Source organism: Canis lupus, chromosome 12 (assembly GCF_011100685.1).
Source record: "Canis lupus familiaris isolate Mischka breed German Shepherd chromosome 12, alternate assembly UU_Cfam_GSD_1.0, whole genome shotgun sequence".
Classification (NCBI taxonomy): domain Eukaryota; kingdom Metazoa; phylum Chordata; class Mammalia; order Carnivora; family Canidae; genus Canis; species Canis lupus.
Window position 1 is genome coordinate 279099 of NC_049233.1, and position 25156 is coordinate 304254.

Here is a 25156-nt window from a genome sequence, read left to right on the forward strand (position 1 = left end):
TATAGAAAGCTAATTATATCTTAAGTATATTATTTAAATTTATATAAGCAGCATGTGCTTTAAAAAAGATTTGGTAGCTAAACCTTTACTATCTAAAGATTCTTCAGACTACACTTAAATTTTTATTTTCATATTTATTCATATTCATTCATACGTTTTATGTTTTATAATTTCTTTTAAACAAAGTAGACGTTAAAATGGTTCTCTTTGGGCAGCTCAGGTGGCTCAGTGGTTTAGTGCCGCCTTTGGCCCAGGGCTTGATCCTGGAGACCTGGGATTGAGTCCCACATCAGGCTCCCTGCATGAAGCCTGCTTCTCCCTCTGCCTGTGTCTCTGCCTCTCTCTCTCTCTCTCTGTCTCTAATAAACAAATTTTTTAGAAAATTTTAATAATAAATTTATTTTTTATTGGTGTTCAATTTGCCAACATACAGAATAACACCCAGTGCTCATCCCGTCAAGTGCCCCCTCAGTGCCAGTCACCCATTCACACCCATCCCCCGCCCTCCTCCCCTTCCACCACTCCTAGTTCATTTCCTAGAGTTAGGAGTCTTTATGTTCTGTCTCCCTTTCTGATATTTTAATTTTAAAATAATAGGACATGTTAAGAAGACATTTTAGAAATATTTTAAGTAAATTACTCTGTTTCTCGTTTTCTTGATGTCCTAAAATACAAACAAAAGTTCTGCAGACATAGTTCTTTTCCTCCTCTTGTCCATGCCTGGTTCCTTCATAGCCTTTGGAGCTTAGCTTGACTAACCTTCCACCCCATCTGGAAGAGCCCGTTTATGCTTCATGTACCTCCAAACACACCATATCTAGTAAAGTACTTGACATTGCATAGGCACTCAAAAAATATTGATTGAACAACAACCCCATCATATCCCTGTTAAGTACTATTAATATCCTTTTTACTGAAAAATAAGAATAGAGATGGATATGCAGAATGAATGTAGAATAAATTGTTTTAGTACTCTATTCATCACAGCCTACCAACAAACCTTGCTCTTTGCTTATTCTAAGTCTTCTGAAAGGTCTGAAGTACAGACTTTAAAAATATCACTCTTTTTGCACACCCCTTGAAGTGATAAGATATAATCAATGATAAAATATGTTTAAGAAGAAAAGTATACCATGGTCAGCCAAAAGGATTATATTGACACAGTTGTGTAAGTTCCGCTGTTTGAGGCCTTCCATCAACATTCCAAAAGCTTTATCTACCAACTGTAAGGCTTGAATTACCTAAGGGAGAAAAACAATGGAGTTAAGACTGTTTTCATGATTTAAATTTTAATTACTGAAATCACTAAGGAAGGCAAAAACAAATACATTTCCTTCTCTAAAATTTCTGGAATTTGAAGTAGGACATCAGAGCCCAGCATCTGTGCTACCACATTTACCAAAAACTTAAACCATATTTTCAAAGGAGGACAAACTACTGGCCAATAAATATCTGAAAAAAACATTCAACCTCAACAATGTTATTCAGCTGCAAAGGCTTTCATGGTAATGTCCAGTGTTAGGCAGGGGTATTCACAGGCACTTCTATAGAAGTCTGCATGGTTACAGACCACATGACAATGCCTAACCAGGAATTTAAAAGGGGCATACCCTATGACCTAACAGCTAACTTCTGAGAATTTGTCCTCACAAACATTTATAGTACAAATGGAGATTTATACCTAAGGCTATTCATGAATTAATAATTTCAATACAAGTAAACATCAATATACTTACCTACTGTAGTGAACATTTTTAAAAGTATTTTAAAGAACCATGGCATGGGGGACTGCTCACAATACAATGTCAAACATAAAAGATTAAAACCAACCCATGTATGTACCCATACCTATCTTGTCCTGGTTGCATTTTTTCCAAGATTTTATTTATTTATTCATTTAAGAGAGAGAGAGAGAACACAAAGGGAGAGTGAGGGGTATAAGCAGACTTCTCGCTGAGTAGGAAGCCGGGTGCAGGGCTCGATCCCAAGACCCAGGGATCATGAACTGAGCCAAAGGCAGATACTTAATCAACTCAGCCACCAGGTGGTGCCCTCATTTTCAAATATACTTAGCGTTTCTCAGTAAACACACATGCGCAGAAAACGAAAAGGAAATATATCAAGGTACTATTAACAGTGGTTATCTCTGTAGATAAATCATTAGCCAGCCAGAAGAGAAAGAAGACTCAAATTAATACAATCATGAATGAAAAAGGAGAGATCACTACCAACACCAAGGAAATACAAACGATTTTAAAAACATATTATGAGCAGCTATACGCCAATAAATTAGGCAATCTAGAAGAAATGGATGCATTTCTGGAAAGCCACAAACACCAAAACTGGAACTGGAAGAAACAGAAAACCTGAACAGGCCAATAACCAGGGAGGAAATTGAAGCAGCCATCAAAAACCTCCCAAGACACAAAAGTCCAGGGCCAGATGGCTTTCCTGGGGAATTCTATCAAATGTTTAAAGAAGAAACCATACCTATTCTACTAAAGCTGTTCGGAAAGATAGTAAGAGATGGAATACTTCCAAACTCATTCTATGAGGCCAGCATCGCCATAATTGCAAAACCAGACCAAGACCCCACCAAAAAGGAGAATTATAGACCAATATCCCTGATGAACGTGGATGCAAAAATTCTCAACAAGATACTAGCCAATAGGATCGAGTAGTACATTAAGAAAATTATTCACCAAGTAGGATTTATTCCCGGGACACAAGGCTGGTTCAAACTCGTAAAACAATCAATGTGATTTATCATATCAGCAAGAGAAAAACCAAGAACCGTGTGATCCTCTCAATAGATGCAGAGAAAGCATTTGACAAAATACAGCATCCATTCCTGATCAAAACTATTCAGAGTGTAGGGATAGAAGGAACATTCCTCAACATCTTAAAAGCCGCCTATGAAAAGCCCACAGCAAATATCATTCTCAATGGGGAAGCACTGGGAGACTTTCCCCTAAGATCAGGAACAAGACAGGGATGTCCACTCTCACCACTGCTATTCAACATAGTACTAGAAGTCCTAGCCTCAGCAATCAGACAACAAAAAGACATTAAAGGCATTCAAATTGGCAAAGAAGTCAAACTCTCCCTCTTTGCCGATGACATGATACTCTACATAGAAAACCCAAAAGTCTCCACCCCAAGATTGCTAGAACTCATACAGCAATTTGGCAGTGTCTCAGGATACAAAATCAATGCCCAGAAGTCAGTGACATTTCTATACACTACCAATGAGACTGAAGAAAGAGAAATTGAGGAGTCAATCCCATTTACAATTGCACCCAAAAGCATAAGATACCTAGGAATAAACCTAACCAAAGAGGTAAAGGATCTATACCCTCAAAACTATAGAACACTTCTGAAAGAAATTGAGGAAGACACAAAGAGATGGAAAAATATTCCATGCTCATGGATTGGCAGAATTAATATTGTGAAAATGTCAATGTTACCCAGGGCAATTTACACGTTTAATGCAATCCCTATCAAAATACCATGGACTTTCTTCAGAGAGTTAGAACAAATTATTTTAAGATTTGTGTGGAATCAGAAAAGACCCAAATAGCCAGGGGAATTTTAGAAAAGAAAACCATATCTGGGGGCATCACAATGCCAGATTTCAGGTTGTACTACAAAGCTGTGGTCATCAAGACAGTGTGGTACTGGCACAAAAACAGACACATAGATCAATGGAACAGAATAGAGAACCCAGAAGTGGACCCTCAACTTTATGGTCAACTAATATTCGATAAAGGAGGAAAGACTATCCACTGGAAGAAAGACAGTCTCTTCAATAGATAGTCCTGGGAAAATTGGACATCCACATGCAGAGGAATGAAACTAGACCACTCTCTTTAACCAGACACAAAGATAAACTCAAAATGGATGAAAGATCTAAATGTGAGACAAGATTCCATCAAAACCCTAGAAGAGAACACAGGCAACACCCTTTTTGAACTTGGCCACAGCAACTTCTTGCAAGATACATGTATGAAGGCAAGGGAAACAAAAGCAAAAGTGAATTATTGGACTTAATCAAGATAAAAAGCTTCTGCACAGCAAAAGAAACAGTCAACAAAACTAAAAGACAACCTACAGAATGGGAGAAGATATTTGCAAATGACGTATCAGATAAAGGGCTAGTTTCCAAGATCTATAAAGAACTTATTAAACTCAACAGCAAAGAAACAAACAATCCAATCATGAAATGGGCAAAAGACATGAACAGAAATCTCACAGAGGAAGACATAGACATGGCAAACATGCACATGAGAAAATGCTCTACATCACTTGCCATCAGGGAAATACAAATCAAAACTACAATGAGATACCACCTCACCCCAGTGAGAATGGGGAAAATTAACAAGGCAGGAAACAACAAATGTTGGAGAGGATGCGGAGAAAAGGGAACCCTCTTACACTGTTGGTGGGAATGTGAACTGGTGCAGCCACTCTGGAAAACTGTGTGGAGGTTCCGCAAAGAGTTAAAAATAGACCTGCCCTACGACCCAGCAATTGCACTGTTGGGGATTTACCCCAAAGATACAGATGCAATGAAACGCCGGGACACCTGCACCCCGATGTTTATAGCAGCAATGGCCACAATAGCCAAACTGTGGAAGGAGCCTCGGTGTCCAACGAAAGATGAGTAGATAAAGAAGATGTGGTTTATGTATACAATGGAATGCTACTCAGCTATTAGAAATGACAAATACCCACCATTTGCTTCAAATTGGATGGAACTGGAGGGTATTATGCTGAGTGAAGTAAGTCGGTCGGAGAAGAACAAACATTATATGTTCTCATTCATGTGGGGAATATAAATAATAGTGAAAGGCAATATAAGGGAAGGGAGAAGAAATGTGTGGGAAATATCAGAAAGGGAGACTGCTAACTCTGGGAAACGAACTAGGGGAGGTAGAAGGGGAGGAGGGCGGGGGGTGGGAGTGATTGGGTGACGGGCACTGGGGGTTATTCTGTATGTTGGTAAATTGAACACCAATAAAAAAAAAAACATGGCTTTTCAATGGGTACCACACTCTTCCCATGTATTGAACCTCCACATGCTTCCCCAAAAGTGGAAGCCCTCAGTGCTCTAGAGTCACTCCATCATGTACATGAGCATCATCAACAATTTAAATTAATCTGTACTTAATTTCAATTTTCTTTTCCAACTTGAATTTTTCTTTTCAACTTTTCATTCTAAGATGTAGTCATTTGTTTTTCAAAAATGAATTAACAGCTGAATTTTATTCAAGTTAGACCAATAGCTAAAGTTACTCAGGACCAGTCAGAACACTCTGTGACTAATTCAACTTCAATACTAGAAAATCATTGGAACAAATTTGGTATCAAGAAATTGCTGGTTTCACCAGACTTTAAATATCTCTCCAACCACCTTCCCTATTTTCTTAAAGCCTTCCCCACCTATACCAGGCCACAATCAGCTTCCCATTTAAACACTGTTTAAGCTATCACATTATTAAGGTTTCTTAAAATAAAAACTCATAATACATTAATTCAGATTTCATTTATTTGCCCCTTCAACACGGTTTCTGGGTAACAGCCTCATTCTTCACCCTTAAGAATGCCTACCACAAGGTTAGGCGCACCAGAAACTGTTCAAAGTAGACCTTAAAGAGATAGCAGAGCAGGAGCTAAAAATCGAGAAGTTACTAAGCTTTCAACAGCATGAGTCAGCAAACAAACTAAAATAACCTTTTTGCTTTCAAATTATGTCATATTAACTCTGAATAAAGTATGTGGTTAAAAACAATAACAGGCTTCTAGTTTCTCCATGCATTTTGCCTCTTCTGAAGTTTTAAATATGGTGTGGTCTTAATCTTTCTATCTTCTTTCTTTCCTCTCTCCCTAGGACATCTTCATTTCCATGCACCATGTACATGCTGCCATGCTGCCCAATCTTCATCTCCTCTGAGCTATAAATCCACGTTCAATTGCCTTCTGGGCATCTTCATTTGAATATTACAAGCACCTTATCCACAACATGCTCTTTCTCTCCAAAATTTCTGTCACCTCACTGATGTAAATGGAAACTGCTGCAACAGCTCACGATAGAAACCAGACAATTGTCCTTGATCCCCCACTTTATCACCCAACTTCTACCAAGCCCTACCAACTATATCTCCCAAACGAATCTCAAATGCATCTCCTTCCTTCCATGGTAGTTGCCACTACCCTAGTCCAAGACACAATGATCTCTTTTTGGGAATGTTGCAAAAGCAAACTCATCTCACCTTCCCCCATTTCCTCTAACCCATTCCTCTCATACAGTTAAATGGATCCTTAAATACAGGCATGTCTGATCATGTCACTTCCCCGATTAAAATGCCTCAGTGCTTCCATTACTCATTACATGGCCAACAAGGACTTGCATAATTTGGTGCCTGTGTCCTCCTCTAGGCTTCCTCTTAGCCCCTGTCTCTGGGCCACAGTGCTCCAGATGTGGGTGGGAGATTATCCCCACACAGCAATTCCAGCAATACCCGGCACAGAGGAGCACACAAGAAGGATTAACTGTTATTATTATTCTTACCATTATTATGCAGTCCATTGATCTAACCATCAGTCCATTGGCCTATCCATTTGTTCATTTGCCTATCCATTTGTTCATTCCTCTACCTCACTGAGCTCCTTCCTCAACCAGATCATTTGTGAACTTCCTTCCTTTTTGTTATTCAGAGAACTTTCTAACCACCCCCAGTCCCCACTCTGCCACAGACTAGATTAGAACCTCCTTAATCACCTCTCGGGGCACCCTGATTTTTTCTATTGTGGCACCTTACAAACTATACTTAAAATTTATTAGGGGTCCAAACTAGAGCACTGAATAGAAGAAAAAGATATAGTGCCTAATATAAAGTCAGCAGTAGGAGTTGGGTAAATGCAGATTATAGTGTTCCCTCTCCAACAATTAATCATATCGAGTATGGATAACAATTAAAATAGAAGGGTGTCTGGGTGACTCAGTTGATTGAGCATCCAGCTTTTGATTTTGGCTCAGGTCATGATCTCAGGATCATGAGATTGAGCCCCATGTCAGGCTCCCCACTCAGCAGGGGGAGTGTCTGCTTGAGATTCTCTCTCTCCCTCCCTCTGTCTGTCCCTCTCTCAAAAAAATTAAAATAGAAAAGAAGTTAATTTATGGCAGATAGTTATTATGCCACTCACCCTTGAAATAGCCTGATTAAGTGTTAAACTCTGGGATCTAGACCAGAGCGGTATTGGAATGTGAAGGATGAAAGGGTTAAAAGCGGTAGGGAGCAGGCCTTGTATAATGAATTTTTTGGCTTAATGGGAAAAAAATAAGAAGGGCACTTCTGATAAACTGCAAAGTCAGGGTGCCAGAATAAATAAGTTTCCACGAGGCAGGAAAATGCCATACTCATGGAGGCCTTCATAGCTTTTCATGACCTCCAGGACAATATAAGCTTCAGTGGACTTCAGAACACCGACGATTCTTTTTAAGTAATATTTAAGGCTTATATTTCCATAGTAAAAATGTAATATAATGGTTTAGAGACTGACAAAGGTAATATTTAGGGGTCTACTTCCATTATATTGAAGGCCCAGGAAGAGAGGAAGAACTCTTAGGAACTAGCGTATGAAGTCCAAGGAAAAGGATCTTATGAATAAAACACAGTGCATAAACGACAGCTGGAGAGTCCACAACAGACCTGCAGGTGACTTAGCTTGGGATAAGCTACATTGGCATGCTGAACTGGCTGGCAGGATCTAGCCTTGATGTTTCCACTGTATGATAATAGTGTTGCACCCAAGTATTCAGCAAATGTTGAGCAAATGAATCAAGATGTAGTTAATAAAACAGGTATCTCTTTTAGACTTTTACTGTTTTGTGGTTTAATAAGGTAGATATTCATTTAGACTGTTCATGATTTTAATGTCTTCATGTTTATATCAAGTACATTTTATTCAGTGGGAATTAAATAATATTTTATTTTACGGGTTAAGGCTAGATGACTTCACATTTGTTCAAACAAACTTACTGTGGCACTGACTGGCCCACTTTCATGTCCCGCAGAATCAGGCTCTTCCACATAGATGGTATAAAAATCAGGTCTACAGGTAAAATGGAAACAGAGAAAGACATGATCCATTTGGAATAAGCCTGCAGGTTGGATCTGGGAAATGTATAGGTTTGGAATGTGGTGACAGTTTCCTTCTTTTTCTCCTGCCTCCTTCTCTTTATTGGAGCCCCGGGATTCTACTTGGCCCTAAGTCCAGAGGTTCTCCTAACAGGAAATAAGACCTTCCTGGGTGTGAACTTGGTCTGACTCATTTTAGAAAATCTGCCTGGCTCTTGCAGCTAAGTCCTCTTGGTATGCCCAGTCCTTTCTATTTCCCAGTCTCTGCCTTTCAGCTCACTGTTCTGCTGTTCTACTTCTTTCTTTAAATGTCTGGTTTCTGTTGACTGGTTGCTCTTTCAGGATGCTCTGACTCCAGTCAGGGAGGCTCTGGCAGGGCCTTGCTCTAGCACCTCTGGCTTCCAATCCGCTCTCCATTCTGCCTCCAGTCTATATCTGGTTCTGTGATACTTGCCTCTACTCTGTGGCACTGTCTCTATCTCTATTGCCCCATACTGCCCATCACCTTCTCAAGAGCCAATCATTCTTGAAAATCACAAAAGAAAAAAAAAGCCTAGTTTCTTTCTGCAATGGTCATCTCAAGCAAAGAAATAATTTCATTTTATACCCACGAATACCCCAGTGTACCAGCACTTTTCTGATACTAGATAATACCTTTCAGCTTTGGGCAGGTCCAGCCATTTTAACAGTGTAGAGATCCTTTCTTCATATGGGATACTCCTGAAAAGAGGAAAAATAATTTTTCAAAAATTAATCCAATCAAAAGTAATTCTATTATATTCCCACTCTGGAAGAGAGGTTGGTACTTTTAGATAAAAATCTCACGTTGATATGTGATCAGAATACTGGAGGGGATTCAATATTACTCAGAGGGACTCCTGTTTTCAATACTTATATAGAGATACATTTGTCTCAATACAAAGTAAAGGTATATTGTTTTCTTTCCTTCTTATCCTTCCCTCCTTCAATCGTTCCCTGAACTGAAATAAAAGACCATTAATTATTATCCATTCATTCGGTTTATTTATTTCATTCATTTATACATTTATGTCATATCGAGCATCTATTGCCACACGCTGAGTTCATTTTAAACAAAATTTAACATTGAGCAAACCAAAGATGCATTCCTTTCTAGAGATGATATTCCAGTGAAGACAAACAAACAAGAGATCTGATAAATTATATAAACAAATAAGAGATCTGATAAATTACATAGTGTATCACAAGGTGACAAATGCTATGGAGAAAAGGAAGACTAGGGCACAGTAAGATTAGGGTGGGGATGGTTTGCAATTTGAAATCTTAGTTTGATCAGGCTAAGACAACATTGGGAAAGTAAGTTTTGAGCAACAGCCTGAAGGGAGTGAGGGAGTGGGCTGTGCAGGTACATGGAGTGAGTTATCTCAGGGAGAGGAAACAGCCTGCACAACGGCCCTAAACAGAGCAAGCCAGGTGTGTTGCAGCCCACCCAGGGGATCAGAGCATGGTGGAGTAATGCAAGAGGGGGTCTGAGACACAGTGGGGTGATTAGGGTCACCAATACCAATAGGGCTCTGCAGGCTTCAACTGTGAGTGGAACAGGGAGCTATGAAAGTTTTTGGTGCAAAGGAGTATCATAACTTGGACTTGTTTTTTTAAATTACCATTCTAATTGGTAGATTAATAGATAAAAGACAAGAATAGAAACAGGGACACGTGTAAAGAGGGAAGTGCAGTAATATAGACAAAAGATGATTGTATCTCCAACCACAGCAATAACGACAGAAATAACAAAAAGTTCTCAGACTGCATATATTTTGAATTAGAGCCAAAAGCATTTACTGACAGACCAGATTAGGGTTGTAAGAAAGAGGAATCATGAGGACTTCAAGATTTTTGACCCAAATAACTGGAAAAATAGAATTACTCCAAGATTAAGACCCAAAACATCCTAACCATGCCTGCCTAGATAGGGTCATATCTGCAAGTGCTTCACTACCTGTTGTAATGGATATATTTGGAAGGAAAGGATCCGTTGATGGCCACGTCTGATCCAGGCCAAAAGAAACTACCAGCTTTTAAACCTTGATACATTGCTGTCAGCCAGATCTATAAGAGAAAATTTAAGATAAGTGGATGTCAAGAGAATCATCAGTCTGTGTAGAACTGGTAGAAATAGTGCCATTTTTAAGAAACTAAACAATATTAATAGTGGAATATTTTAATTACCCGGATCTAATTTAAAAATAAAAAACACAGTAAAGTAGTAAAAAAGATCTTTTTTTTTTCAAAATAGTAAAATTGTATAGTTCCTCTTTCCCTTTTAAAGAATTATAAAACAGAGTGAGGGGGGAAAAACAGAACATCTTTCTGAGAAGTTTTTACATTGATATGTTTAGAATACTACATCCAAGTATCAACAGAAGGCCAAGTTAGGTAAAGCAATCATAAATATTTAGAAGACTTAAATTATAAGTGGTGAAACACCTTCCCACCACCCTCCACCCCTGGAAATTAGAAAGATAATGTAAAAATAGAGAAGAATAATCCACTATCACGCTGAAAAATGGAGATTATTTTGGGGTCACATGTAGAATGCTACATACTGGTTGCCCTTTCCACCAGGCTGGATTATTTTTCTCCTTTGATGAAAGTGAAAAATTCAAGTTGAGGTTTACATCATACATATTATTGTCAATGATGCCATGGGATTCTGGATATAATCCCTAAAAACGATAATTTCAAAAAAGATTTAGAATAAAATAATATCAATAAAACTTTTTCTAAAGATTTTGTTTATTTATTCATGAGAGACACAGAGAGAGAGGCAGAGACTCGGGCAGAGGGAGAAGCAGGTTCCATGCAAGTAGGTTGATGTTGGACGAGTTCCCAGGACCCCAGATCATGACCTGAGCCAAAGGCAGACGCTCAACCACTGAGCCACTCAGGTGCCCCTCAATAAAACATTTAAATTGAAATAGTATAAGATCTATAATTCCTATCTTGGAAAGATGTCATATACCTTTCAAAATAAAAGCCCTGAGTTTGAACCCAAATACCAAATGCATATATGTGTATATGTATATACATAGGCGTAGGTATAAGTATAGATTTATAAATGCGTAGGTATTCTGGCTCCACCATAGTCTAGAGCAGCAAATGAATGACATTAGGCATATGGCTTGTGCTGATGATGTTAATATCACTCTTATGTGATTAATTACTATTAAAGTTTCCTATATTATAATAATGATCAGCCACTGGTTATATTGGCATAAATAGCAAGAAATGTGCTACTTTAAAGCCTTTAAGCATGAAATGTCGTAGGTAAAGGGGTTAAAGTGTGTTACCACCATTTTAGAAGGGAACCTGCCTCATCTCTAACAATCGTCCCTCCACCCATCAATCAATCTAATCATTCCTTTAATCTGATCACATATATTTATTCTATACATTTCATTGAATGCATGCCCATGATGTCCCATGCATTTGTAAATATTTTAGAGTCATTACTCCAGAACTATATATATGACTAGGAACACATATTCATAGATACAGCAAATTAATAGCACTTATGTATAACTCTTTGTTTATATATACATGTTATATATGTGTATTATATATATAGGGTATGTATATTTATGTACAAACACATATATAGTCAATTCTTTTTTATTGAAGGATATTTGACATACAATATTATAGTAGTTTCAGGTGTACAACACAGCGATTTGACAACTCTATACATTACACTATGTTCGCCACGGTAAGTGCAGTTACCGTCACCATACAACCTCATGATATTACTGTTGACTTATGCTGTGCTCTTCATCCCTGATGCTTATTTATTTATAACTGGAAGTTTGTGTTTCTCTTTTTAAAAATATTTTATTTATTTCTTCATGAAAGACACACACACACACAGAGGCAGAGACACAGGCAGAGGGATAAGCAGGCTCCATGCAGAGAGCCGGATAGGGGACTCAATCCCAGAACTCCGGGATCACGCCCGGAGCCAAAGGCAGACACTCAAATGGCTGAGCCACCCAGACTTCCTTGAAGTTTGTATATCCTAACCCCCTAACTTATTTTGTTCATCCTCACAAGTACTTCTCCTCTGGCAACCACCAGTTTGTTCTCTGTATTTATGATTTTGTTTGTTATTTTGGCTTTTGATTGTTAGCCTGTTCATTTGTTTTGTTTTTTAGATTCCACATATAAATGAAATCATAGGGTATTTGTGTTTCTCTGTCTAACTTATTTCACTTAGCCTAATACCTTCTGGGTCCACCCATGTTGTCTGAAGTGGCAAGATATCATTCTTTTTTATAGACGAGTAATATTCCATATATATACCACATACAATGGAATATCACTCAGCCATCAAAAAAAAAAGAAAGAAATTATGGCATTTGCAACAACCTGGATGGAACTAGAGAGTATTATGTTATGCAAAATAAGTCAGTCAGAGAAAGACAATTATCATGATTTTACTCCAATGTGGAATTTAAGAAACAAAACAGAGGAACATAGAGGAAGGGAGGAAAAAATAAAATATGAAATCAGAGGGAGACAATTATAGAAAACAAACTGAGGGTTGCTGGAGGGGAGGAGGGTCGGGGGATGGGGTAACTGGGGGATGGTCATTAAGGAGGGCACTTGATACAATGAGCACTGGGCATTACATACAACTGATGAATCATTGAACTCTACCTCTGAAATTAATAATAGTATATATGTTAATTAATTGAATTTAAATTTAAAAAATGAAATATTCCATATATACCACATCTTCTTTATACATTTATCTATCAATGGACACTTAGGTTGCTTCTATAACTTGCCTGTTCTAGATAATACTGCAATAAACATAGGGGTGTTTGTGTCTTTTCAATTTTGTGCTTTAGTTTTCTTTCTTTCTTTCTTGATCATATGATATTTCTATTTTTAACTGTCCATATTTCCCACAGTGATTGCACCAATCTACATTCCTACCAATAGCACATGAAGGCTTCTTTTTCTTTTTGATATTAGCTATTCTGGCAGGTGTAAGGCAATGATCTCATTGCAGTGTTCATTTACATTTCCCTTATATCTGTGATAATTATGTTCTATAAAGTTGATGCAAATACTGAATTAGTGAATACTGACCACTACTCCTAAGGAAAATACAGGAATAGGTTCCTACAAGCCTCTAGTCACAACACTTCTGTCTGCTGATCAATATATAATCTTGTTTTTGTCTGCTTCTGTTTACATATACTGTATTTAACATATATTGTTGATTTGCTCAATCATGCAAATCATGCAAATCATTTAACTCATGCCTGAATGAAACTTATCTAACACACACATGTCTTCTCCATGAGGCACATCACAGCTATCTTGTTTTTAGGAACACTAGAGAGCATTTTGGTGCTACACTTGAGGGTTATTTTAAACAGCAATTTAAAAATCATAAAAAAGCACAAATGTTAAAAATATGACACCAAATATGCAATACACTGTGAAGACATCTTTTTTTTACTGTAAGAAAGCTACAACATGAAAGGCAGAGTGTCACCTTGGTAGACCTGTTGGAAATACATGAGCAGCACAACCTGAATATTTAGGGAAATCTGCATGTATATATATACACACACACACACACACACATACACATATATCTGCATGTATATATATACATATATTCATGTATAAAATTTATGTATACATAAATATATACATACACATACAAGCATACGTACATACATTACGTACTATTACTTAAGAGTTAAAGTTTCAGTAAGTTATAGTTACTGTTCCATAGTAATGAAAGAATAAATGCAGTGCGGTAAAGACACAATATCCTTTGGCAATAGAGGCTGAGATAAAGGACTCCCTAAGATGTGTTCTAAATCCATAAGTGGGGATCCCTGGATGGCGCAGCAGTTTGGCGCCTGTCTTTGGCCCAGGGCGCGATCCTGGAGACCCGGGATCGAGTCCCACGTTAGGCTTCCGGTGCATGGAGCCCGTTTCTCCCTCTGCCTGTGTCTCTGCTTCTCTGTGTGTGTGTGTGTGTGTGTGTGTGTGTGTGTGTGTGTGTGTGACTATCATAAATTAAATAAATAAATAAATAAGTGTTAAATAATTTTCTTTTCCTTTCAGTTCATTTTGATCACTTATGTCTTATTATACATGAGAATTCACTTCCTTCATTTGTTTTATCTAAAAGAGATATAGCCAGCATGAATTGATTTATGAATCAGAGGGCCTTGTCAAGTTAAATACAATGAAAAGATTAGGAAAAAAAGAAATTTCCTATATCAAAGTGGTTGTCCTCACACATAACGGGCCATTCCCAACAGACCTCCAGATAAGCGGAAGCAAATCAAAACATCAAAGAATGGTATTTCTCACATACAAGAAGCTCTGCTGGCCTGTCACACATGTGAATTAGCCTGCTGCTGGGACATTCATTCATACTTAACACCTCAGAGCACTAGATTGTCCTTGCAATGACATGCTACTTCTTACCCTGAATTAAGCCATGAACTGTCACCACATGTGCTGAAATGTGTGGCATGGGGTTCAGCCACTTCCTGCCTCAGCATGTCTGTCACAGGCAGTTGCCTGTCGATGGCCTGTCAGTCTTGCTACTGGGCCAAGCACTTACCGTGACAATAGTATAATGATTTGGGAAGGTTTTCGTTGGATAGACAGCTCTCATGTATTTTGAATGAATTCCACATGTTTCTGCAACAAAGCACAGTGAGAAATTATGTTGATTGTTTTTCCATAAGTTTTCTTTATAAATAAAAACTTAAACCTAAAAATTTTCCAGAGAAATTAAATACTAACTAAAGAGTGGAATAAGGATGGAAAGAGGTTGAAATTCTGATGCCCACAATTCCTCCATCTGAAAGTATGTCAGTTTTGAGTAGAGAAGTGAGCCAAATCAAGGGTCTAAATTTTTCTGTAAAGGCCAGGTAACAAATATGTTAGGCTTTGTAAATCCAAATGGTCTCTGTTATAACAGCTCGACTCATCTATCATCTATTGAGGTCCCAAAGCATCCATAGACACTATGTGTACAAATGAGAATGGCTGTCCTCCAATAAAAGTTTTATTTATTGATGTTGAAATTTCAATTTCACATAATTTGTACATCACAAAATATTCTCTTCTTTTTTTCCCCAACCATTTAAGAATGTAAACAATTCTTAGATTTAGTAGGCCACTCATACACAAAGTAGGCCACATTTTGTCCCTGGGCCACAGCTTGCTGACCTTTAAGCTAAGCATACCCTAAATTATAGACTACCACCACCTTTGTTTTTGCTGCTCCTCTCTTTCTGACCCAGGTCTGGTCATTATGGTGATGAGAAGTTCTATATCACATTTGAATCCCAGCTAAGAGTTCTCATATGATAGTATCCAAAAGAAAAAAAGTCAACACAACCATCTAGGTAACTGAAAAGGAATTTGACTTGAATGAGAGCATAAGCCCATCTCACGTATTAACATTTACAAAATGAGCTAAGTTTACTACTTAGTATTTTCAGTAAAGTTTCCATCTGTGGCAATATTCTCATGTGGTACTGACAAACCTAAGTGTGAGGCCTGTCTGGTACTTATATTCCTAAGTATAATTAAAAATTAACATAACTTTTTATTTTTTTAGTCAATACTACCAATAAATATATCTCATCCTTAATCAGAGAAAGTTACATTTATTATTATTAAGAAGTCATATGATAAGAAAACAAAGTGAGACAAACTTTACTTATACAATGAAAGAATTTAAGTAAGGGGAAAAAACAAAAAATAAACAGAAATATAAAGTCAGCTTGGTTTCTTTTCTTTTGTTTCTTTTTTGTTTTTTTTCTCTTTTTCGCCTTTTTCCAGTACAACTTGTTTTTGGCCACTCTGCACTGAGCAAAATGACTAGAAGGAAAAACCACAAAAGAAAGAATCAGAAACAGTACTCGATCCCACAGAGTTACAGAATTTGGATTACAATTCAATGTCAGAAAGACAATTCAGAAGCAAAAATTATAAAGCTACTGGTGGCTCTAGAAAAAAGCATAAAGGATTCAAAGACTTTATGACTGCATAATTTAGATCTAATCAGGCAGAAATTAAAAATCAAATAAATGAGATGCAATCCAAACTGGAGGTCCTAAGGGAGAGGGTTAACGAGGTAAAAGAACGAGTGAGCACCATAGAAGACAAGTGGATGGCAAGGAAGGAAACTGATGAAAAAGGAGAAAAACAATTAAAAGATCATGAGGATAAGTTAAGGGAAATAAATGTCAGCCTCAGAAAGAAAAATCTACTTTAATTGGGGTTCCTGAGGGACCCGAAAGGGACAGAGGACCAGGAACTGTATTTGAACAAATGACAGCTGAGAACTTCCCTAACTTGGGAAGGGAAACAGGCATTCAGATCCAGGAGATAGAAAGATCCCCCCCGAAAATAAAAAAAAAGTTCACCCCCCAACATTTAATAGTGAAACTTGCAAATTCCAAAGATAAAGAGAAGATCCTTAAAGCAGCAAGAGACAAGAGATCCCTAACCCTTATGGGGAGAAGTATTCTATTAACAGCAGACCTCTCCACAGAGACCTGGCAGGCCAGAAAGGGCTGGCAGGATATATTCAGGGTCCTAAATGAGAAGAACATGCAGCCAAGAATACTTTACCCAGCAAGGGTCTCCTTCAGAAAACAAGGAGAGATAAAGAGCTTCCAAGATTGGCAGAAACTGATAGAATATATGACCACCAAACCAGCTCTGCAAGAAATATTGAAGGGGACTCTGTAAAAGAAAGAGCAAGTCCAAGGCAATAATCCACAAAAACAGGGACTGAAGAGGTATCAGGATGGCACTAAATTCATATCTTTCAATAGTAACTCTGAATGTGAATGGGTTTAATGATCCCATCAAAAGGCCCAGGGTTTCAGACTGGATAAAAAAACAAGCCCATCTATTTACTGTCTAAAAGAGACTCATTTTAGACCTAAGGACACCAACAGCCTGAAAATAAAAGGTTGGAGAACCATTTACCATTCAAATGTTCCTCAAAAGAAAGCAGGGGTAGCCATCTCATATCAGATAAAGTTTATCCCAAAGACTGTAGTAAGAGATGAAGAGGGACATGATATCATACTTAAAGGATCTATCCAACAAGAGGACCTAACAATCATGAATATTTATGCTCCGATTGAGGGAGCTGCCAAGTATATCAATCAATTAATGACCAAAGTTAAGACATACTTAGATGATAATACACTTATACTTGGAGACTTGAACATGGCACTTTCTACAACTGACAGATCTTCTAAGCACAACATCTCAAAAGACAAGAGCTTTAAAAGATACATTGGACCAGATAGATTTCACAGATATTTACAGAACTTTACATCCAAACGCAACTGAATACACTTTCTTCTCAAGTGCACATCGAACTTTCTCCAAAATAGACCACATACTGGGTAATAAATCAGGTCTTAACCAATACCGAAAGACTGGGATCGTCCCCTGCAGGTTTTCAGACCATAATGCTTTGAAATTAAAACCAAATCACAAGAAGAAGTTTGGAAGGATTTCAAACACGTGAAGGTTAAGGACCATCCTGCTAAAAGATGAAAGGGTCAACCAGGAAATTAGAGAAGAATTAAAAATATTCATGGAAACTAATGAGAATGAAGATACAACTGTTCAAAATCTTTGGGATACAGCAAAAGCAGTCCTGAGGGGGAAATACATCACAATACAGCATCCATCCAAAAACTGGAAAGAACTCAAATACTAATCGTGTACCTAAAGCTAATCGTGTACCTAAAGGAGCTGGAGAAAAAAACAGCAAATAGATCCTACACCCAGTAGAAGAGGAGAGTTAATAAAGATTCGAACAGAACTCAATGAAATAGAGACCAGAAGAACTGTAGAACAGATCAACAAAACCAGGAATTGGTTCTTTGAAAGAATTAATAAGATAGATAAACCATTAGCCAGCCTTATTAAAAAGAAGAGAAAAGACTCAAATTAATAAAATCATGAATGAGAAAGAAGAGATCACTACCAACACCAAGGAAATACAAACGATTTTAAAAACATTATGAGCAGCTATACGCCAATAAATTAGGCAATCTAGAAGAAATGGACGCATTCCTGGAAAGCCACAAACACCAAAACTGGAACTGGAAGAAATAGGAAACCTGAACAGGCCAATAACCAGGGAGGAAATTGAAGCAGCCATCAAAAACCTCCCAAGACACAAAACTCCAGGGCCAGATGGCTTTCCTGGGGAATTCTATCAAACGTTTAAAGAAGAAACCATACCTATTCTACTAAAGCTGTTCAGAAAGATAGTAAGAGATGGAATACTTACAAACTCATGGAAGTGGATGGAATACTTCCAAACTCATTCTATGAGGCCAGCATCACCTTAATTGCAAAACCAGACCAAGACCCCACCAGAAAGGAGAATTATAGACCAATATCCCTGATGAACATGGATGCAAAAATTCTCAACAAGATACTAGCCAATAGGATACAACAATACATTAAGAAGATTATTTACCATGACCAAGTAGGATTTATCCCCGCGATGCAAGGCTGGTTCAATGCTCATAAAACAACCCATGTGATTGATCATATCAGCAAGAGAAAAACAAGACCCATATGATCCTCTCAATAGATGCAGAGAAAACATTTGACAAAATACAGCATCCATTCCTGATCAAAACTCTTCAGAGTGTAGGGATAGAGGGAACATTCCTCAACATCTTAAAAGCCATCTACGAAAAGCCCAAAGCAAATATCATTCTCAATGGGGAAGCACTGGGAGCCTTTCCCCTAAGATCAGGAACAAGACAGGGATGTCCACTCTCACCACTGCAATTCAACATACTACTGGAAGTCCTAGCCTCAGCAATCAGACAACAAAAAGACATTAAAAGCATTCAAATTGGCAAAGAAGGGATCCCTGGGTGGCGCAGTGGTTTAGCGCCTGCCTTTGGCCCAGGGTGCGACCCTGGAGACCCGGGATCGAATCCCACGTCGGGCTCCCAGTGCATGGAGTCTGCTTCTCCCTCTGCCTATGTCTCTGCCTCTCTCTCTCTCTCTCTCTCTCTCTCTCTCTCTCTCTCTCTCTCTGACTACCATAAATAAATAAAAATTTTTAAAAATTTTTAAAAAAACAAATTGGCAAAGAAGAAGTCAAACTCTCCCTCCCTCTTCATCGATGACATGATTCTCTACATAGAAAACCCAAAAGCCTCCACCTCAAGATTGCTAGAACTCATACAGCAATTTGGCAGCGTTACAGGATACAAAATCAATGCCCAGAAATCAGTGGTATTTCTATACACTAACAATGAGGCTGAAGAAAGAGAAATCAAGGAGTCAGTCCCATTTATAATTGCACCCAAAATCATAAGATACCTAGGAATAAACCTAACCAAAGAGGTAAAGGATCTATACCCTCAAAACTATAGAACACTTCTGAAAGAAATTGAGGAAGACACAAAGAGATGGAAAAATATTCCATGCTCATGGATTGGCAGAATTAATATTGTGAAAATGTCAATGTTACCCAGGGCAATTTACATGTTTAATGCAATCCCTATCAAAATACCATGGACTTTCTTCAGAGAGTTAGAACAAATTATTTTAAGATTTGTGTGGAGTCAGAAAAGACCCCGAATAGCCAGGGGAATTTTAAAAAAGAAAACCATATCTGGGGGCATCACAATGCCAGATTTTAGGTTGCTCTACAAAGCTGTGGTCATCAAGACAGTGTGGTACTGGCACAAAAACAGACACATAGATCAATGGAACAGAATAGAGAATCCAGAAGTTGTCCTCAACTCTATGGTCAACTAATGTTTGACAAATGAGGAAAGACTATCCCCTGGAAAAAAGACAGTCTCTTCAATAAATGGTGCTAGGAAATTTGGAATCCACATGCAGAAGAATGAAACTAGACCATTCTCTTACACCATACACAAAGATAAACTCAAAATGGATGAAAGATCTAAATGTGAGACAAGATTCCATCAAAATCCTATAGAACACAGGCAACACCCTTTTTGAACTTGACCACAATAACTTCTAGCAAGATACATCCATGAAGGCAAGAGAAACAAAAGTAAAAATAAATTGTTGGTACTTCATCAAGATCAGAAGCTTTTGCACAGCCAATGAAAGAGTCAACAAAACTAAGAAAACCTACAAAATTGGAGAAGATATTTGCAATGATTTATCAGATAAAGGGCTAGTTTCCAAGATCTATAAAGAACTTATTAAATTCAACAGCAAAGAAACAAACAATCCAATCATGAAATTGGCAAAAGACATGAACAGAAATCTCACAGAAGAAGACATACACATGACCAACAAGCACATGAGAATATGCTCCACATCCCTGGCCATGAGGGAAATACAAATCAAAATCACAATGTGATACCACCTCACACGTGTGAGAATGGGGAAAATTAACAAGGCAGGAAACCACAATTGTTGGAGAGGATGTGGAGAAAGGGGAACCCTCTTGCAGTGTTGGTGGGAATGTGAACTGGTGAAGCCACTCTGGAAAACTGTGTGGAGGTTCCTCAAAGAGTTCCAAAAAGACCTGCAATTGAACTGCTGGGGATTTACCCCAAAGATACAGATGCAGTGAAATGCCGGGACACCTGCACCCTGATGTTTCTAGCAGCAATGTCCACAATAGCCAAACAGTGGCAGGAGCCTCGGTGTCCATTGATAGACGAATGGATAAAGAAGATTTGGTATATGTATACAATGGAATATTACTCAGCCATTAGAAATGACAAATACCCACCTTTTGCTTCAGCGTGGATGGAACTGGAGGGTATTATGCTGAGTGAAATAAGTCAGTCAGAGAAGGACAAACATTATGTGCTCTCATTCATTTGGGGAATATAAAAAATAGTGAAAGGGAATAAAGGGGAAAGGAGAAAAATATGAGTGGGAAATATCAGAGAAGGAGACAGAACATGAGAGACACCTTTTTCTGGGAAACGAACAAGGGGTGGTAGAAAGGGAGGAGGGCGGGGAGTGGGGGTGAATGGGTGACAGGCACTGAGGGGGGCACTTGGTGGGATGAGCACTGGGTGTTATTCTGTATGTTTGCAAATTGAACACCAATAAAAAATAAATTTATTATAAAAAAATGAAAAGGCAGCCTACAGAATGGGACAAAAATATAGAAGGGAAGGGAGAAGAAATGGGTAGGAAATATCAGAAAGGGAGACAGAACATAAAGACTCCTAACTCTGGGAAATAACTAGGGGGGGTGGAAGGGGAGGTAGGCGGAGGGTGGGGGTGACTGGGTGATGGGCACTGAGGTGGGCACTTGACAGGCTGAGCACTGGTTGTTATTCTATATGTTGTCAAATTGAACACCAATAAAAAATAAATTTAAATAAAAAAAATAAGATGAATGGATAAAGAATATGTGGTTTATGTATGCAGTGGAATATTACTCAGCCATTAGAAACAAAAAATACCCACCATTTGTTTCAACGTGGATGGAACTGGAGGGTATTATGCTGAGTCAAGTAAGTCAGTAGGAGGAGGACAAACATTATATGATCTCCTTCATTTGGGTAATATAAAAAATAGTGAAAGGGATTATAGGGTAAAGGAGAGAAAATAAGTGGGAAAAATCAGAGAGGGTGACAATACATGAAAGACTCCTAACTCTGGGAACCGAACAAGGTGTAGTGGAAAGGGGGATGGGGTGACTGGGTGACGGGCACTGAAGGAGGCACTTGACGGGATGAGTCCTGGGTGTTATACTATATGTTGGCAAATTGAACTCCAATAAAATATATATATATATACTTGTTAAAAAAAATAATTCTTTTAAAAGAAGGAACTCCTACAAAATGCAACCATATGGATGAACCTTGAGGATATTAAATAAAATAATCCTGTCACAGAAAGACAAATACTACACAATTTCACTTATTTTTTTTATTTTTTTAAATTTATTTATGATAGTCACAGAGAGAGAGAGAGAGAGAGAGGCAGAGACACAAGCAGAGGGAGAAGCAGGCTCCATGTACCGGGAGCCCGACGTGGGATTCGATCCCGGGGTCTCCAGGATTGTGCCCTGGGCCAAAGGCAGGCGCCAAACCGCTGCGCCACCCAGGGATCCCCACAATTACACTTATATGAGACATCTAAGAGATTCAAACTGATCAGAGCAAAGAATACAATGGTGGTTGCGAGGTTCTGTAGGGAGAATATAGTGGAGATCTGCTCATCCATGGGTATAAAATTTAATTTACATGAAATGAATAAATTCTAGAGACCTGCTGTCCAGTATTGGGCCTGGAGATAATGATATTGCATTATATACTTAAAAGTCTATTAAGTGTTTATGTTTCATGTAAAGTGTTTTTACCACAATAAAATTAAGAAGAAGGAGGAGGCAGACAGCAAATGGCATCCGCTGTGGAGAATCTAAGAGTTCTATTGTTCATTAATGCAAACCTTGCTAAGTCTAATCTTTAAAAGTCTGCAAATGTTGCCTGCCAGATATACCTGTTACTACTAGTCTTACTTTACCCTCAGTTTCCCACCCAACTTTCCAGGTAACATGACTTGTAGTTCAAGCCAAATCACTTCTTTCTTACCTGACAGATTCCTGTTCTTGGGCCTGAGCCCTTTTTTTCTGCTTCCACCCACACTCAGATAAGACAAAAACCTAACTTGCTCAGTTTTTAGGTTGAGTTGAGTCTGAGTCCTTTTAACCATCAGAGATATGACTCATAGTACTGCGGTATTAGTTCTTTCTCAGTTTCTGTGACCACTATCAGTTACCCAACCAAGGTAGCTTGATGGGATAAAGGAACAGGGGGCTCTAGTCTTCCCTAAAGTAAGTAATGCCTGTGGTCACATACCTCACCTCAAGCCTACTCTTCCCAGGAGGTCCTAATCCTAAGTCTTGTCACATCTACTCTTAATCAGACCTCCTGAAAACAAACAGCCCATTTTGCTTTGTAGACATAATTAGTGATGTCTACACATTAAAGGATCAAAGTAGGGCAGCCCCAGTGGTGCAGCAGTTTAGTGCCGCCTGCAGCCTAGGGCATGATCCTGGAGACCCGGGATCAAGTCCCATGTCAGGCTTCCTGCATGGAGCCTGTTTTTCCCTCTGTCTGTGTGTCTGCCCCCTCCCCTGAATAAATAAATAAATCTTAAAAAAAATAAAATAAAGGATCAAAGTATTGTCTGTGTAACTTTAAAAATACACATTAAACCTTAGAAAGGGAAAACTCTCAATGTCCCAATATTTCGCTGGTGTCATTTCCAACTCTGGGTGGGATGAGCAAATCAAATAATTCCACTTCAAGTGGGGTTCAGTTCAGCCTGGCTAGCTAAATTCCCTTTCAGATACAGAACTTGATACCCAGATTACCAAAGAAAATGCAGATAAGGAAATAGAAATTGGCCAAAGTAACTCAGTGCTTCAATGACATGTCCTGAATTTGGAATCAATTCTGTCAGAACCCCAAACTCTCACTGTTTTTGCAAAGGATCTGCCACAGAGAGTGAGAGAAAAAGGAGATATTACTGGACACACATTAATAAAATACAGTATAAATGGCACCTTGTGTTAGAGGGGGACACAGTCCATCTTTCTATAGTCATTGGATTTTAGAGCTGGAATAAACAGTAGAAATCATTAGAGCTAATCCTCTCATTTTACAAATGAGGAAATTAAGACCCAGACAAGGGAAATGAGTTACTTAGGCTCAAACAGGTATTTTTTTAGCAATTTAGAAAAAAAATAAAAAGCACACCAGTAAAACCGTAATCAAATCTGAGAAGTCAAGAGGGCCAGGCAGAAGGGGAAAAAAGAAAGCATTGTAGGGCAGTAAAGAATATAGACCCTGGAGCCAATCCTCTGGTTCTTTTTTTTTTTTTTTTTAATTGATTTCTACCTCTCAGGATTCATTTTTTTTTAATTTTTATTTATTTATGATAGTCACACACAGAGAGAGAGAAAGGCAGAGACACAGGCAGGGGGAGAAACAGGCTCCATGCACTGGGAGCCCGACGTGGGATTCGATCCCGGGTCCCCAGGATCGCGCCCTGGGCCAAAGGCAGGCGCCAAACCGCTGCGCCACCCAGGGATCCCCAACCCTCTGGTTCTAACTATGCTCTGATACATCTTGGCTCTACGTCCTTAGGTATTTAATTGCTTTTTAAAATAACTTTATAAAAGTGTATGAAGGCCAAGTGTCCTAAATAGAAGTGTAACATCCTGATAAACATGATAATAAAATCAATAATTATAATAATAGCTTAAAATCATTCAGTGTGTATTACATTTATGTTCTCATAATATTCCTATCAGATAGGAAGGGACTATTTTACAACTGAAGAAAATGGGCAACAGTAGGTGAGGTCGGCTTGCCCAAGGTCTCCAGCTAATAAGCAGTGGAGACAGGTTCCATGCAGTTTAATTGCAAAACCAGACATAGATACCAGATGGACTTTTTGCAGTCTGTTTTGCCACTCAGTCTCCTTCAGGAATCCTGTCCTTGCTGGTACATTCTTTTTGCTACAACCCAGAATTCAAGTCTGACAAACACCACTTTCAAGACAGTGTATGTGAGCAGATTTCCACAGGATGGAAATAATATTTAAATACAAAACAAATCACAATAAACAATCAAAAATATGAACCCTGCTACCAAAAAAGTATGGAAATAGGTATCACAATTGGTAAAATCCTCAGGATTTTTGGAGGACCTGGGAGAGGGCAAACTACTAATATGGAAGGTCAGGAAGAAAGATACCCATCTACGGATTGGCTAAATAGGTGTCCTTAATCTTTGTGTGCCTGTGGTTGTGGAAGACTTACTCAGTTTATTAATATTAGGTATGAGGGCATCCCATGTCTGCAAATATTCAGCTCTAAATCCATCCATGGAGAACAAAATAACTGGTGGCAGTTCAAATCTGAAAATGGAAAACAAAATATTAGTCTGTTATTTTGATTGTCAAAACAATAA

The 25156-nt window shown here is 38.3% G+C and overlaps 1 protein-coding gene across 12 annotated transcripts in view; it reads right to left on the reverse strand.

Annotated features, from left to right (window-relative positions):
* The window catches only part of ENPP3 (ectonucleotide pyrophosphatase/phosphodiesterase 3), a 97056-nt gene that overhangs the window by 38194 nt on the left and 33706 nt on the right, over nt 1–25156 (reverse strand). For all 12 annotated transcript variants that reach the window (XM_038553390.1, XM_038553389.1, XM_038553391.1 and 9 more), the window contains 7 exons: nt 25006–25103; nt 14776–14855; nt 10727–10846; nt 10120–10229; nt 8796–8861; nt 8043–8115; nt 1133–1241 (listed from right to left, as the gene is read on the reverse strand). In XM_038553390.1, coding sequence (XP_038409318.1) covers nt 1133–1241; nt 8043–8115; nt 8796–8861; nt 10120–10229; nt 10727–10846; nt 14776–14855; nt 25006–25103 — 656 coding nt within the window. The remainder of the gene's footprint in view (nt 1–1132; nt 1242–8042; nt 8116–8795; nt 8862–10119; nt 10230–10726; nt 10847–14775; nt 14856–25005; nt 25104–25156) is intronic.